Source organism: Salvelinus alpinus, chromosome 37, assembly GCF_045679555.1.
Source record: "Salvelinus alpinus chromosome 37, SLU_Salpinus.1, whole genome shotgun sequence".
In the NCBI taxonomy this organism is placed as follows: domain Eukaryota; kingdom Metazoa; phylum Chordata; class Actinopteri; order Salmoniformes; family Salmonidae; genus Salvelinus; species Salvelinus alpinus.
The window spans coordinates 7,212,489-7,227,429 of NC_092122.1; the positions used below are offsets into that span (position 1 = coordinate 7,212,489).

At 46.5% G+C, this 14,941-nt stretch overlaps 1 protein-coding gene across 1 annotated transcript; it reads right to left on the bottom strand.

Moving 5' to 3' along the window:
• Positions 1–176: 176 nt before the first annotated feature.
• On the bottom strand, positions 177–11,870 carry LOC139565693 (hyaluronidase PH-20-like). Its single transcript, XM_071386196.1, has 7 exons — positions 11,647–11,870; positions 3,405–3,648; positions 3,039–3,205; positions 2,455–2,842; positions 2,112–2,270; positions 1,820–1,909; positions 177–1,081 (listed from the first exon to the last, which is right to left on the bottom strand). The coding sequence occupies exons 1-7, from the start codon at positions 11,868–11,870 to the stop codon at positions 656–658; spliced, it is 1,698 nt and encodes a 565-aa protein (XP_071242297.1). The 3' UTR covers positions 177–655.
• Between the last annotated feature and the right edge of the window lie 3,071 nt (positions 11,871–14,941).

Sequence of the window (14,941 nt, forward strand, 5' to 3'; positions counted from 1 at the left end):
TTTGGCCATTTACTTTCATTACATTCGTTCACAATGAGTGGAGAAGAAACTATTAGTACCTCTTGTCAATGTCAATTAATAAAATATTTATAATAGCAGCTGTAATAGGTGCCTGTCTTCACAACATCAACACCGTGAAGGTCAGTAGTGCAATAGACAACCAATGACACTGTAAATACTCACAGAGACAGAGAGTCGCGTTTTTATTTACATATACACTCAAATGATATACAAATAACTACTGGAGACATGTTGTCACGTATTAACCATCTCTACTTGCAAAAAACTCCTCTTCGTTCCTGTCGCAACATATCTATGTCCTGCTGAATGAAATCAGTAGACCAGTAAATCAGTATGGAGCTTCATCATTACTGCAGTGTGAACTTTATTAAGGCACATGGACAACAGTGACCTGAAACACCCAGGTTGTACAGTACTGCATGGCACACACTATAGTTTGTCCTTATCCGCAATCAACAACCTTTTAGTCAACATTTCACCCGAAGCCATCATCTGCATGAGACGTCACTGACCTCTGATTATTATTACTGTATTATTATAAAGGTCAAACAAGAGACTTGTGCCACCTTGTGTATGTTACACAGGACACAGTCCAGTTACACAGGTCAACACACATGATCCATCCATCGGTGTTTCAGTGTTTTTTCAAGTTCTCTTTAATGGTTGATTGTTCCATATCAGCTATCACTTTATTCAGTGTCTTGGTCTTGTCAGACAGACCCTGCTGCTTCAGTCTAAACACCAGTGCTTTAGACAGGTGTATGGGCAGCTTGGGGGAACATGTCCGTCCTGCATAGCATTGACAGGTGAACCTCCTGGAGAAGAGAGTCAGGTCAGCCAGACTGGGCGTCCCCAGGACCATGTACGTGCCCCTGGCCCGGAGGATACGGAAGTTCCCTGAGGACAGGTGGAGGTAGTGGTCCGACTCATAGTGCTTCCGGACGCAGCGCCCGTTCCCCTGGCACAGGAAGTCGCTGCAGAGCTGGGCGGCGGCTGTCACGTTGGCGACGTAGGGGTTGAGCGTGGTGGTGAGGTACGAGGAAAGAGCCTCACAGGACGCCTGTGGGAAGGGAGGGTGGAGGGAAGAAACAATACATAAAATAAAGTTATAGTGGATTCATATGTGCTGGAGTTTAAGGTAATATTCTATTCATGGTGAGAATACTTTTTTTAATGTTTTTGTATAGTTTTGTTGCTTAAAACAATATTCTGTGTCTCAAATGGCAACTTATAAATGTCAGTGGTATTGGCTTTCAGTGTGAGTGGGCAGTATCATCTTGAGTGTGTATGTGTGTCAGAAGCCCTGTTTATACCTGGCTCTAGCATGCGTCCTTTGTCCTGATATTGTCTACATTCTGATTTTGCCCACATTTTCAGAACTATGTGAGGCTTTGGTATTAACATGTATTAACATGTGACTCAAATCCGTCCGTTGTGTCCGCATTGTGACCAAATTTCCTGGTCCCTTCTGGTTTCCTGGTCCCTCCCTATATGCGTATTTATTTATTTTAAGATACATTTTGATGCCATAAGTTAATGGTGCCACCTGTCAAATATTTTAGAAGGCAGGATAAGGATGATTGAAATGGTTTCACTGTCCAGATCCATGTACACTTGTAAGATATCCAGACACAATGCGTGCCTGACCACCTCTGGAGGTGGTGAAGAAGATCTGATCACAATGCATCTTTTGATTGTCTACATACACCTGTCTGAAAATGTGGGCACAATCAGAATGTGGACAAGATGTGGACAAATGTCACAACCAGATATAAACAGGGCTAGAGTATCACCTAACCTTGTCATCGTAGTCGGCACTGGCCCCCCACAGCACGGCTCCTGAGGCCCCCACAGCAGCACTCTCCCCGATGGTGCTGACAAGGTCCCCCTGGAGAACATCACACAGTTAACGCAGAGAAGGGTTATTATTACTGTGGTAGGGGGTATGACAGAGGTAACTGCACCTCAGTACAACATTTCTCTGACCTCAGATCCCCACCATCACCCTGTTTCATGTGTCTGGGGGGTAGGGGCTAGCTAGAGACTCATTTAGGATTGGTCAAAAGCCTCTGTAAGAAGATATTTCTCACCTGGCTGAGGAAGCGTCTGTTCTGGTCGATGAAGACGGGTCGTGTGTACACGTAGACGGGTGCGGTGGTGGGCCGGGCGGGCAGGGCAGACACCCTCAGCGCCTCCTGGACTCGGTTCCTCACCAAGAGGGCGGCGCTATGCCTGTCCCCTAGAGACGCCTAAAAGAGGCACAACAACCCCATAGGAGTTAGTCTCCCTTACCTACAAACTAGGAAGCACTAGACTTTTAGTATAGCCTGCCAGACTACATAGGAGATGGCAAAACGAAAACACATCTGGGGGTAGATGTTAGATTATGAATTAGTCATATCCTGCCCCGCCCCCCCAAAAAAACATTCTTACCTGCAGGTATATAGAGGGGTAGAGTGCGGAACTAGCCTCCCACAGCCAGAGTAGCTCATCGTTCTGCCCCCTCACCTCCCTGGAACATCTCCCTGTGTATCCCGGCTCCATCCATCCATGGTTATAACAGTTGGGGAACAGGTAGAATCCCCACTGGTAGTTGGGCCTGAGCCGGCTACCCAAGGACAGAGTCTCTGCCATGTAGCTGCGGGCTGCTGCCTGGAACTGCTTCTTGGCTGTAGCCGTGGCCCGCCGAGCTGTGAGTGAGCGGTCCCTCTGGCGGGCATGGGTCACTGATAGGGTCCTGTAGATCCACTTGGAGCCCCAGTTCCTGGCCCACAGGGGGCGCCAGTCCTCCCAGTCGATCACAGCCAGGCCACGGGCCATCCTGGAGGGAGGTGGAGCAGTAAAGTTATACACTTATTATGCACTGATCTAAGGTCAGTTTTGTGTCCCCAACTCTCCCATAATGGTTAAGGTTAGTGTTTGAACATGGTGTGCTAAACATCGATCTGTGCCTAAGGGCAACCTCTACATGGTTAATAATTAAGGTTAGGATTTTGGAGCTGATTCTAGATCAGTACTTGGAGGGGATGTAGTAGTTGATGTCAGCACGGGCCTTGGCCAGACTGGCCCTAAGGTTTCCTCTCTGGGGGATGCCTCCGTAGAACTGCTGCCTTGAAGGCAGGTCCACGTGGGGGTAGAGCCCCAGTCGGTCAGTATAGAACAGAGACAGGAACTGACCTGGCACCTAGAAACAGGGAGGAAGGAAACACAGTAACGTTTTTGTTGGGAAAAAGTTATGTCTTGTACTTCTCGCAATAAATCCCCGTTAGGACATTGAAGTATATGATTGTTTCAGGTTTGATGTGTCAAACATTGTTATGGACATCCTTCAATTTCAAACATGTTACCAGCTTTCCAAGAGGAATGTGTGTATTGTTTCTTACCTTGGCAGGTGTGGCCACGCCTCTGTAGGGGGAGGTGTCCAGGGAGATGTTGTACCTGTTACAGACCAGCTTTGGGATGTTCCAGGTCACTATGAAGGGCTCACGGTCAAATAGAGGGGGAGCAGTGTGGGGGAGAGGATGGGGGGAGGTTTTGGGCGGATGAGGAGTGAAGGTTTTGGGTAAGGGACGCGTGGTAGAGGGAAGAGGAGCGGTTGTTGTTTTGGGAAGAGAAGGAACAGTCGTTCTGGAGAGAGGAGGGGTGGAGGCCTGAAAGAAAGGAGGAGTGGTAGTTTTGGGACGTGGATGGGAAGTTTTGGGGAAGGGACTGGTGGTACGGGGGAGAGGACGAGGAAGAGAAGGGGAGGTTTTGAGTAAGGGAGGGTTGGTCGTTTTGGGGAGACACGGGCAGGAGGTTTTGAGAAGGGGAGGGGTGGTATGAGGAGGTGGAGGAGGGGAGGTTTTGGGGGGGAGTGTGATGGTGGTTGTGAACAGGGGAGGGATGGTGGTGGAGGAAGTATAGAGGGGAGGAACGGGGGAGGACTGAGAGAGAGGAGAGGTGGTGATTTGGAGGAGAGGAGGGATGGTCGTTTTGGGGAGACGAGGCCGAGAGGTTTTTGGGCGATGAGTGGAGAAGATTTTGGGGAGACGACGGCGATATGTTTTGGTTAGGTGATGGGAGGTATCGGGAAGAGGAGGGACAATGGTTGTGAAGGAAGTGTAGGGGACAGGAGAAGGGGAGAATTGAAAGAGAGAAGGGGTAGTGGTTTTGGGCAAAGGAGGCACGGTGATTTTGGGGAGACGAAGGTGGGATGTTTTGGGAAGACGAGTGGGGGAAATTATGGGGAGATGAGGAAAGGTAGTTTTGGGGGTTTTGGGAGAGGTTTTGGGTAGGGGAATGGTCATATAGGGAGTAGGAGCAGGGGAGGTTATGGGAAGAAGAGGGAAGGTAGTTTTGGGGAGAAGAGGGCGAGAGGTTTTTTGGAGACAAGGGCGAGAGGTTTTGGGGAGATGAGTCAGGGAGGTTTTTGGGAGGGGACTGGCTGTGTCGGGGAGAAGAGAAGGGGATGTTTTGGGGAGATGAGGGCGGTAGGTTTCGGGGGGATAAGTGCGGTAGGCTTTGGGGGGACGACGGCGGTAAGTTTTGTTTAGGGGAGGCAAGGTATTGAGGACAGGAGGAGGGGAGGTTTTGGGGAAAGGAGGAACAGTTATTGTGGAGAGGGGAAGTATGGTGGTGGAGGTGGTGAAAGGGAAAGGAGCAGGAGAAGACTGAGAGACAGGAATGATGATTGTTTTCGAGAGAAGTGGACGGGGGGTTTTGAGCAGATGAGTGGGGGAGATTTTGGGGAGACGCAGGTGGGAAGTTTTGGGGAGGGGACTGGTCATATAGAGAGGAGGAGGAAGAGAAGTTTTGGGGAGACGAGGGTGGGAGGGTTTTTGGAGGAGGCGTGTAGTATGGGGGAGTCGAGGGCGAAAAGTTTTGGGTTTGGCACGGGTGGTATGAGGTAGAGTAGCGTGGGAGCTTTTGGGAAGAGGAGGAACAGTGTTTTTGGAGAGGAGTGGGATGGTGGTGTAGGGGAGAGGAGCGGGCGAGGACTGAGAGAGAGGAAGGGTTAAGGTGATGAAGGAAGTTTGATGTTGGGGCTGGGGGGATGTGGAAGTGTGGGTGAGAGGAGAGGTGGCAGTAAGTGTAAGAGAAGGGCTGGAGGTTGTTGGAGGTAGGAGGGTAGTGGAGCTGATGACACCCAGGAGAGAGAGGTTGAGGGCGGACAGCAGCAGTACAAAGCCCCTGCTCTTCTGGATGTACCAACCCATCCTTTCTCCTGGGGAGGAGAAACATTCAGCAAAGACACAGACAACAAACTGTCAATATGAAGTGTACTGCGTATAGAACATATATACTGTACAGATTTACAGATGGCTGTTTGTCTTAGTCATTTAGAACTTACAGTCATTTAGAACTTACAGTCATTTAGAACTTACAGTCATTTAGAACGTATAGTCATTTAGAACTTACAGTCATTTAGAACTTACAGTCATTTAGAACTTACAGTCATTTAGAACTTACAGTCATTTAGAACTTTCATTCTACAGACATTGATTTGTTTCACAGAGGGATTTGTATCATCTTAACAATCTTCTCACAAACATTTTTCAATCCCTTTCCCCATGTCCTTAAATGAACCTCCTTGGCTAAAGGTCTTTGCCATGTCAGAATGCTGGCTATGGCAGCTGAGTGCCAGCCTCAAAGATGCCCACAAAGATGGCTGGCGCCGTATGGAAGAACTGCCATGGAACTGCCATTTGGACAATCACTATCCCTTATCCCTAGCCTGCCAAGAATAACCCACAGATAGACATCACGACAAGGTAAAAGACAGACGACACGGTACCTGGTCATCCCTTCACATCAGGTCTTAACCACAGCTCCTTGATCTGACGACACTCTGGATCCAACGAAGACACCTTGGCTTTTGGAGAAATGGCTTTCGCACCTCATCGGACCAGACTAAGAAGGTACTGTAAAAACAACCTCCTGGTATCCTATACAGAGGAGACTAGACCCATTTCCTACACAGACCAACCGGAGAGAGGAGAAAGCTGGGCAGAGCTGTGTATAAGGATGCACCCACCACTGCCTGTTTGTCTATCGAGAATAACTTGTTATGGTCTGCACCAGCCAAGTTGGTCTTGGAGCAAGAGAGGATGAGACACCTGGGTGTGAGGTTGTGGAGCGTGTACTGTTTTAACCTCTGTAATGTCGCAAACAGTCTGGGACCGGGGGCAGGAGCTTGGCCGGAGTAAACACGGATCGTTAAGAGGATCGACTGGGGCAGCATATGGGACTAGGGCTAGGTTAGGCTGGGGTATGGGGGTACGGCAGGGGATGGGGATTGTGATCGATAAGGCGATTGGTAAGGGGATCTTGAAGGGGATGAGCTGGGGCTGCATATGGGGTTGGGACTGAGCTTGGGACTGGACAGAGCATCACACACAGCTTATGCTTAGTATTTATAGCAGTATTTCCGAATGCCTTACTCATTCTGATTTGATTGCCTTTACACTGCACTGAAACAAAGCCGCCGTAAAATAGAGGTGTCACATGTCACAGTCAACCGCACATATGTTCCAGGAAATGAAACCTGAGCTGGTTATCGAAGCAGTGTAGCAGTGTAGGACTCTAAATCACTGAGACTTCCTGAACCTGACAGTCTGAGGAAGAGCTTATAACTTTCTATTGTCTGGTTCAGAGCACATTGTTTTGGTCGTCTCCGGTACGCAGCTCGATGGGAACACTGGTTATCTGTGCAGCGCTCCGCTCTGGCCAGACTAGTTGTCTATGCAGACCATCTCACACCTCAGTGACAGGAGAGAGGACTATTACGTAATTGATCCTACACTGAATGTTGCTTAGAGACTCACTAGGAGAAACACTGCTGTAGTCAGGGGTGTCAAACGTGTTTGTGGAACAGACATGTTTTTCCTCCTAGGCCTCCAACGCGACAATGCGATTCAGACACTGATGAATACATACTTATTTCAGGCATGGAAAGGGCAAGCTGGGAAAGGGTGGGAGGTATTGCAAGGTCTCTCTGCAGCTTACAGTACATATTGTGAGGTCAAATATAAGGCAGACATACAGGCTGGAGAGTTCACATAGAGCTGAGAAACCATAATAAACCATAAATCATTAGACTAAATGGCCAGGGCTTGAATGCAGAGTCTTGAATGTAGTACAAGTATTGAATTTAGTTAGTACAATATGAAATGATAGTAAAACAACAACATACTCGTTTTGAAATGAAGAAGGGCTGTACTTTATCGTGAGAGGCTAAATTCCTTTGAATCTATTGAGGACATAGCACTGGCAGCACACCTCAGGTTCTCTCTTTTCAACCAATGAACTCTGTGACATATGACCTCTGACCTGGTAATACTGGCTTAATATAGGATTACAGTCATGGGGCTGGGGAGTGGTCGGCGGTGACGGTGATGGGGGAGGACACGTGCCAGGGCCACAGCACAGGGTGCTGATGGGGGATGGGAGGTGGACGTGGGGAGGTCAGAAATACAATTACGTTGTATGATGTTAAAGAGCACATGTCGAACTCATTCCACGGAGGGCCAAGTGTCTGCGGGTTTTCGCTCCTCCCTTGTACTTGATTGATGAATTAAGGTCAGTAATTAGTAAAGAACTCCCCTCGCCTGGTTGTCTTGGTCTTAATTGACAGGAAAAATCTAAAACCCACAGACACTAGGCCCTACATGGAAGGAGTTTGACACCCCTGTTACAGAGGGTTAATGGATTATTTCACATATAGTACATTGTTGACATTGTCTTTTGAGAAGACAAAGTCAGATGTACTTTCCAGTACATTTTCAAATCCAACCACAAGATGGTGCTCCTAATATGACATATGAATGGGGTTGTAGAGGCTAAATTGTCCAATATAATTGTCCCAATACAATTTCCATCCTAATCCTTCCGCCATAACGGAGAGAGGTGAAATGTTAGTCTTGATGCAAACGAATCCAACATCCAGAGTTTGATTCAAGTCGAAATATAAGAATCCATGTATTTGTCGTTCTTCTTGTTTCAAAAATGTTACAAAAAATCCAACAAAACTAATTTGTTAAACTCAAACCAAAGAAACACACAACATGCATGGTTTGGTATGGTCAAAAGAGTGTGTACTGCCATTCCAGTCACTCCGAAGACGTGGATGTCGATTAAGGCAGCCCTCTGCACCTCTCTGATTCAGAGGGGTTAGATTAAATGTGGAAGACACATTTCAGTTGAATGCATTCAGTTGTACAACTGACTGGGTATCCCCCTTTCCTTTCCCTTTCCCAATAGGCCTTGGAGCCTGTAGACATTTTAACTGTGTTCCCTTCAGTAGAGGGGGATACACACACTTCAAGATTAGTGGCAATCACACATAAAAATATACAATATAAGCCAGGGATGAGCAACTGGCAGCTCGCCCCTTTTGTAGGCACGCAGATAAATTATCCAAAACATCCTAGGAACTCAGTCGGTGTTGAGAGTTAGAATAGTAGAATACACAAGGTGCAATGTTGAAATGTGGTTGTGCATCAGCAGTTCTTCTCTTGTTATATCAGTCACTGGGAGTCACTCAATTAGTCCATCCCCATTGATTTTGTTAGTCACTCTCACTCAGATATCATATTAAAAACTGCAACCATTTCTCTCCACCCAATGGCAAAATGTATAGAATTGCAGGAAATGAGTTGTACAATTGTAAAATGGGGGGTGCAACAAAATGTAACTTAGGGCCCACAAAAGGCTAGTGCTGGCTCTGAACCGTGAGCCACTGCAACCCCTCAGGATGAATTCATGTTTGTTGTGGCCCCCACCCCCATCAGAGTTGCCCAAGCTCTGACAAAGATGGAACACTTTTCTTATTTTTTTCTTTCCAGTGCAATGACATTTTCACAGGTTCCTCATTCAGCCTTTTCCTGTAGATGTCCCTTTCATACCTTTTAGTGTTACTTTTTTTGCACTTTTTACCCCTTTTTCGTGATATACAGTTGGTAGTTACAGTCTTGTCCCATCGCTGCAACTCCCGTATGGACCCGGGAGAGGCGAAGGTCGAGAGCCATGCGTCCTCCGAAACACTGCTTCTTGACACGCTACTTGCTTAACCCGGAAGCCAGCCGCACCAAGGTGACAGAGGAAACACCTTACAACTGGCGACCCTGTCAGCATGCATGCGCCCGGCCCGCCACAGGAGTCACTAGAGCGCGATGGGACAAGGACATCCCAGCCGGCCTGCCAAACCCTCCCCTAACCCAAACAAAGCTGGACCAATTGTGCATCGCCTCATGGGTCTTCCGGTTGTGGCCAGCTGCAACACAGCCCGGGATCGAACCCGGATCTGTAGTGACACCTCAAGCACTGCTGCGCCTCTCGGGAGGCCTTTTAGTATGACTTTGTGCAGTTGAATGAGTGAATGAGTGGAGAAGGGGGAAAAAAGGGCTATATTGTATGATCTTTATTTCTGCCTAGTGTATACTGCCCTCTTGTGGTACTGTTATATTTCATCTCTCCATCTCTCTCTGATCTCTATATCTCTCCCTCTGTCTCTCTCTGATCTCTCTATCTCTCCCTCTATCTCCCTCTGATCTCTGTCTTCTCCCTGTCTCATACGAACTCTAATTTTCTTCATTCATTAAGTTACATAATCAATTATTTCTGTTCTGTGGGGATTTGAGGAATTGACCTGGTTGCTGCATTACTCCCCCTCACTTCCCATCGCTCTGTGTGAGTAGAGCACTGGTATGGCAAGGGGATTGTGTGTTTCAAGTTTCAAGTTTTTTTAGTAGTCATGTATATGGGATGCGCATGGTATACACCGTCCAGCGAAATGCTTACTTGCGGGTTCCTTCTCGACAATGCTACAACAATAACAAATAATAAAAGCAAGGAATACGAACAAAGTCAATGGCAGTAGAATAGAATAAACATTTGATCATAAGTGTAATACAGGAAGGCACAATCTATAGTCCAATATGTACATGTGTTTTGGGGACGGGGACATTGGGGAGAAAGTGTTTAAATTGTGCAGTATTTAGCAATAATAATAAAAGAGTCTGGTAGCAGCAGTTGTGATGTGTGTGTAGCATGAATGTATGTGTTTGTGTGTGTGTTAGGGTTGAGTAGTGAGAACCGGGTTACAGAGATTTCCCACTCCCTTTTCCCAGGACATTTCTCCCACGCTGCAGACAGCTGTATAGGTCCCCTAATACAGGAGTATTAAAGGCCTAGTGCACTACTTTTATTAATATAGATTAACAGGTGCAGCAGCTAACAGGTGCTCAGCATATGTGGGAACTCCTTCAAGACTGTTGGAAAAGCATTCCTCATGAAGCTGGTTGAGAGAATGCCAAGAGTGTGCAAAGCTGTCATCAAGGCAAAGGGTGGCTACTTTGAAGAATATAAAATATATTTTGATTTGTTTACACCTTTTTGGTTACTACATGATTCCATATGTGTTATTTCATAGTTGTGAGGTCTTCGCTATTATTATACAATGTAGAAAATAGTAAAACTAAAGAAAAACCCTTGAATGAGTAGGAGTGTCCAAACATTTGACTGGTACTGTATAAGTCACCCTACTAATTATACAATTATTAATTCGGCCCTACTAAAATTACATTCATAGCCTATAATTGTAACTTTGTAGGCAGCATGTCCTGCACCAGCAACGCAAGTTCTCTCCCAGCTTCATGGTTTGAAAGAAGTACGTAATTCCAATACATATAATACAGTGTCACGCCACAAGGGTGGTTTGTTTAGTTTTGGTATTGTCTAGGGTTTTTGTTTACCTATGGGGATTTTGTATGGTCTAGGGGTATGTAGGTTTATGGTGGCCTGAGTTGGTTCCCAATCAGAGACAGCTGTTTCTCGTTGTCTCTGATTGGGGAGCCTATTTAGGTCGCCATTTTCCATGTTGGTTTGGTGAGTAGTTGTTTTCTGTTGTAGCATCTTACAGGACTGTTTCGATTTTCGTTTATTCACTTTGTTATTTTGTATTTCGTGTTCAGTTTTTTCAATAAAGCATGAACACTTACCACGCTGCGTTTTGGTCCGATCCTTCCTGTTCATCAGACGAAGAAGATTGTGACATACAGTATAATATAATACAGTAGAGTAATACAGTCCACAAAATTAGCCTATTGGAGCTTGTTTAGTTTCTTTACCCAAGAGAGCATAGCTGCATCTATGGGCTTTTATGTCTTTCTGTCATGCATTATGTGAGGTAGCGTATAGCCTACTGTGTATCATAGGCTGTTTATTGGATAATGGCACTATCATTTGGGCTTTTTTGGGCTTGGGATCATAAAATGTCTTTTAAAGTAGGGCTAATAAAATATCTTTAATGTATGGCACGTCAGGCTCAGTTAGCATCAGGCTTGAATCTTCATGCTGGTCAAAGCTCTAATCAAATATTTATATGCTTTAGAATGACACTTTTGATTTTGGCGGGAAATACTGGGTTACCTGGGAGAAAAGTGATCTATTCTCGGGATGGAACATTTATAAAATACCGGGAAAATATTCAACCCTAGTGTGCGTGTGTATGGGTGAGTGTATATCTGTGTGGGTGTGTGCGTGAGTGAGTGCATGTGTGCTAAGGTGCAGTTGGTCAGTCCAGTTTGAGTGTTCAGCAGTCTGATGGCCTGTAGACAGAAACTATCTCTGAGCCTTTTGGTATCAGACCTGATGATCCGTTGCCGTCTGCCCGACAGTAAGGGAGTGAACTGCTCGTGGCCGGGGTGTGTGGTGTCCTTGATGATGCTACGGGCCTTCCTCAGGCACCATTTGAGTAGATGTCCTGGAGGGTTGGGAGCACGGTCCCAGTAATGTACTGGGCTGTCTTCATCATCTGCTGGAGGGTCTTGCAGTCCTGGACGGAGCAATTCCCGTATCAGGTCATGATGCATCCGGTCAGGACGCTCTCGATGTTAAGAAGTATTTGGAGAGCAACCCAGTCGGCATGCCGAATTTCTTCAGCCGCCTTAGGAAGTAGAGACGCTGTTACTCCCTCTAGACAAGAGTGGTGGTGTTGTTGGTCCATGTCAAGTCCTCGGTGACGCAGAGGAACTTAAAACTTCGGACTCTATCTTTTGCAGTCCTGTTGATGTGGATCGGAGCATGTTCCTTTGGTTTGCTGACGTTGAGAGAGAGGTTGTCTCGGGGTCTCTGAGGTACCGGAACGCATGAGAAGAAAAGTGACAAACACAACGTAGGAGCGCAGCAGACAGAGTAAAAAAGCCAAGTAGCCTACTATCTATGGTGGTGAAATGGGCAGCGCTCTCCAAGGTGCTGATTCATTCAATTGATTTTAGACGTCACTGCGGAGCATGTACTATGAACACATGCTCGAGTATAGCTGTGGGGCTTACACAAGTCTGAATCTCTTACAGCCTCTTTTGAATCTCCTACACGGTTATCAAAATGTCACGCCAGAGTAAGCGTACACAAAACACAGCCCTTATTTTAAGTGTTTCTAAAATCTCATATGTTGTTGCCGACCACAGGCCTGTAGTCTGCCTGTCAGGAAGTCCAGGATCCAGTTGCAGAGGGTTGTGTCCAGACCCAGGGTTCTGAGCTTGGAGGGCTGAATGCTGAATGCTGAATTGTAGTCAATGAACAGCATTCTCACATGGGTGTTCATCTTGTCCAAATGTGTAAGGGTCGTGTAAATAGCGATGGAAATGGCATCTTCCATGGATCTGTTGGAGCGGTAAGCAAATTGGAGTGGGTCCAGTGTGCCTGGCATGCTGGCCTTGGTGTGGCCCATGACCAGCCTCTCGAAGCACTTCCTGATTACCGGGGTGAGTGCCATGGAGCGATAGTCATTTGGGCATGTCACCTTGTTTTTCTTGGGCACTGGGACAATGTGTGTGTGTGTGTGCGTGTGTGCTTGATCACTGAGGCCAGGGTTTGCATTGTAGCTGGGTCTGTGGTGGCTCCATCTCTTACAGCGTTCACTCTTGGGGCTGTTTTCTTTCTGTGGGAGATTGCTGTAACTCTTCTTGGTGCGTTGAGATTTTACAGAACACTCTCTGAGGAGGACAAGTGGACGGATTGATGAGCTGCCCCTGAGCTACAAAGATGAAGAGTCAAGTATCCTGAATAGGCATGGAGTTTCAGGCATGGAGTTTCAGGCATGGAGTTTCAGGCATGGAGTTTCAGGCATGGATGGGGCTCCATGCCTGAAGTTTGAAAATTCACATGACTCTGTTACTGGCACAGCCTGGTCAGTGCAGTCATTATACATTTCACAAGATGCCTCAACTCAAGTTGATTGGGAGTGAACCTTGGAAGACCTTTTGTCCGTCTGACTTCCCATTTCTTCAAATCATATTATGTAATCTAATCCTAGAGGTTAGAGTTTCCAGAGCACTGAAAACATTCTCAGTGTTGTGTGTGTGCAGTTCAGTAGCCTGGTCCCATCTGTATGCCCTGCTTTAGCCAACTATTCTGACAACAATGGCATGCATGACACCAACGGTCAGAGGAGCTGGTTAAAACACATACAGATCTGGGATCAGTTTAATGGGCCACAGCCCTGACTCATCAGTCATCATCAGACAGAGCATACTGTAGTTGATCAGCTAACCTGACCTAGGTCTACCCCCAAACAGTCTGTATGTCAACTCTCTCTCATTTGGTGACATGCTCTTAAGATCCTCGTGATTCGTACCAAAGAATGGTGAGAATATACGTACAGACCAGATCATTTTAAACATTTGAACAATTCTATGAATTCTATGAATTCATGGTTAAGAATGTGTATTTGCATACATACTGTATACGTGTGTGTCTCCAAATCATAAAACCATAAAACACCCAATGATCTTGAAAAATCACAAAAGACGGTGTACGAATGTTGACAGCCAAGTTGCCTTATTACACACATCCCTGTCCTTAATTCGATCCAGCTGTAATTTTTGACTGCAGGGCACTCCTTTGTGCTCAGCTCAGTCCCAACCACAGGGAAACACACAGGCCGACCTCAGAACACTGAGGGATGTGAAACGGTGTAACTCTACTCAGAAAACCAAGGTTACATCAGTAACGCTCCGTTCTCTGGCTTGGTTTGTGTTTCGTTGGCTTTACCACTACTGCCCTTTATAGACAATACAACCGAGCTGTCATTGTACTTAAGTGAGCAGTTAGCCTCGTCCTCTTCATCATGATCATTACTGTCATCATCATCATCATCGTTATCATCATCGTGATTTCCTTTACACTCTAAAAGAGCATTGTGTACTATATTCATCTCCTTGACAACATCCATTCTCTCTGTCGGCATGTTTACTGATAAAGACTTTCATTCTCTGTGTTTTGACAGGCCTCCTGTGCTGGCATGCCGTGGGCCTCTCTCCCTCTTTCTCTGTTTCACTGACCCATATTGAGACCTCTGTTCTCAGTGAGGAGGGTCCTTCTCTGCCTGCCTGTCTGGTTCCACAGATTCTTTCAGTCTGCTCCATTGAGCCACTCAGAAAAACCAGCCTATGTATCATTTTACGCCAACTAACCATTTCTGATGGGAGTGGCCAGAGTCCACTGTCATGATGTAGACCCAGAAAAACAATAAAGGCATATTGTCCTGATGCTCTCATCGGGAGTGCGTGCGCGTGTGCGTGCGTGCGTGTGCGCATGTGTGTATGAATCACTCTGTTAGAGGCTGGGAGCCGAGGCTCTGCATCTCTACCCCCTCGGGCTCCATGATAAAATATGCAGCAAGAAACGTGTATGCTGCACTCGTAGGCCTTCATTGTTTAAGCAAAATGCAACTGTGAAAACTGGAAAAAATATTTAGGTGTGTGCTGGGTACTGTACTGTCTGAGTTGAAACAATTGCTGACACAACTGGTTAATGTGTGATTTATTCCAGCCCTGCCACGTGCACACTATTGCCCACAAGGGAAAGGAAAGGGGGATACCTAGTCAGTTGCACAACTGAATGCATTCAACCGAAATGTATGTTCCACATACATTTGTTC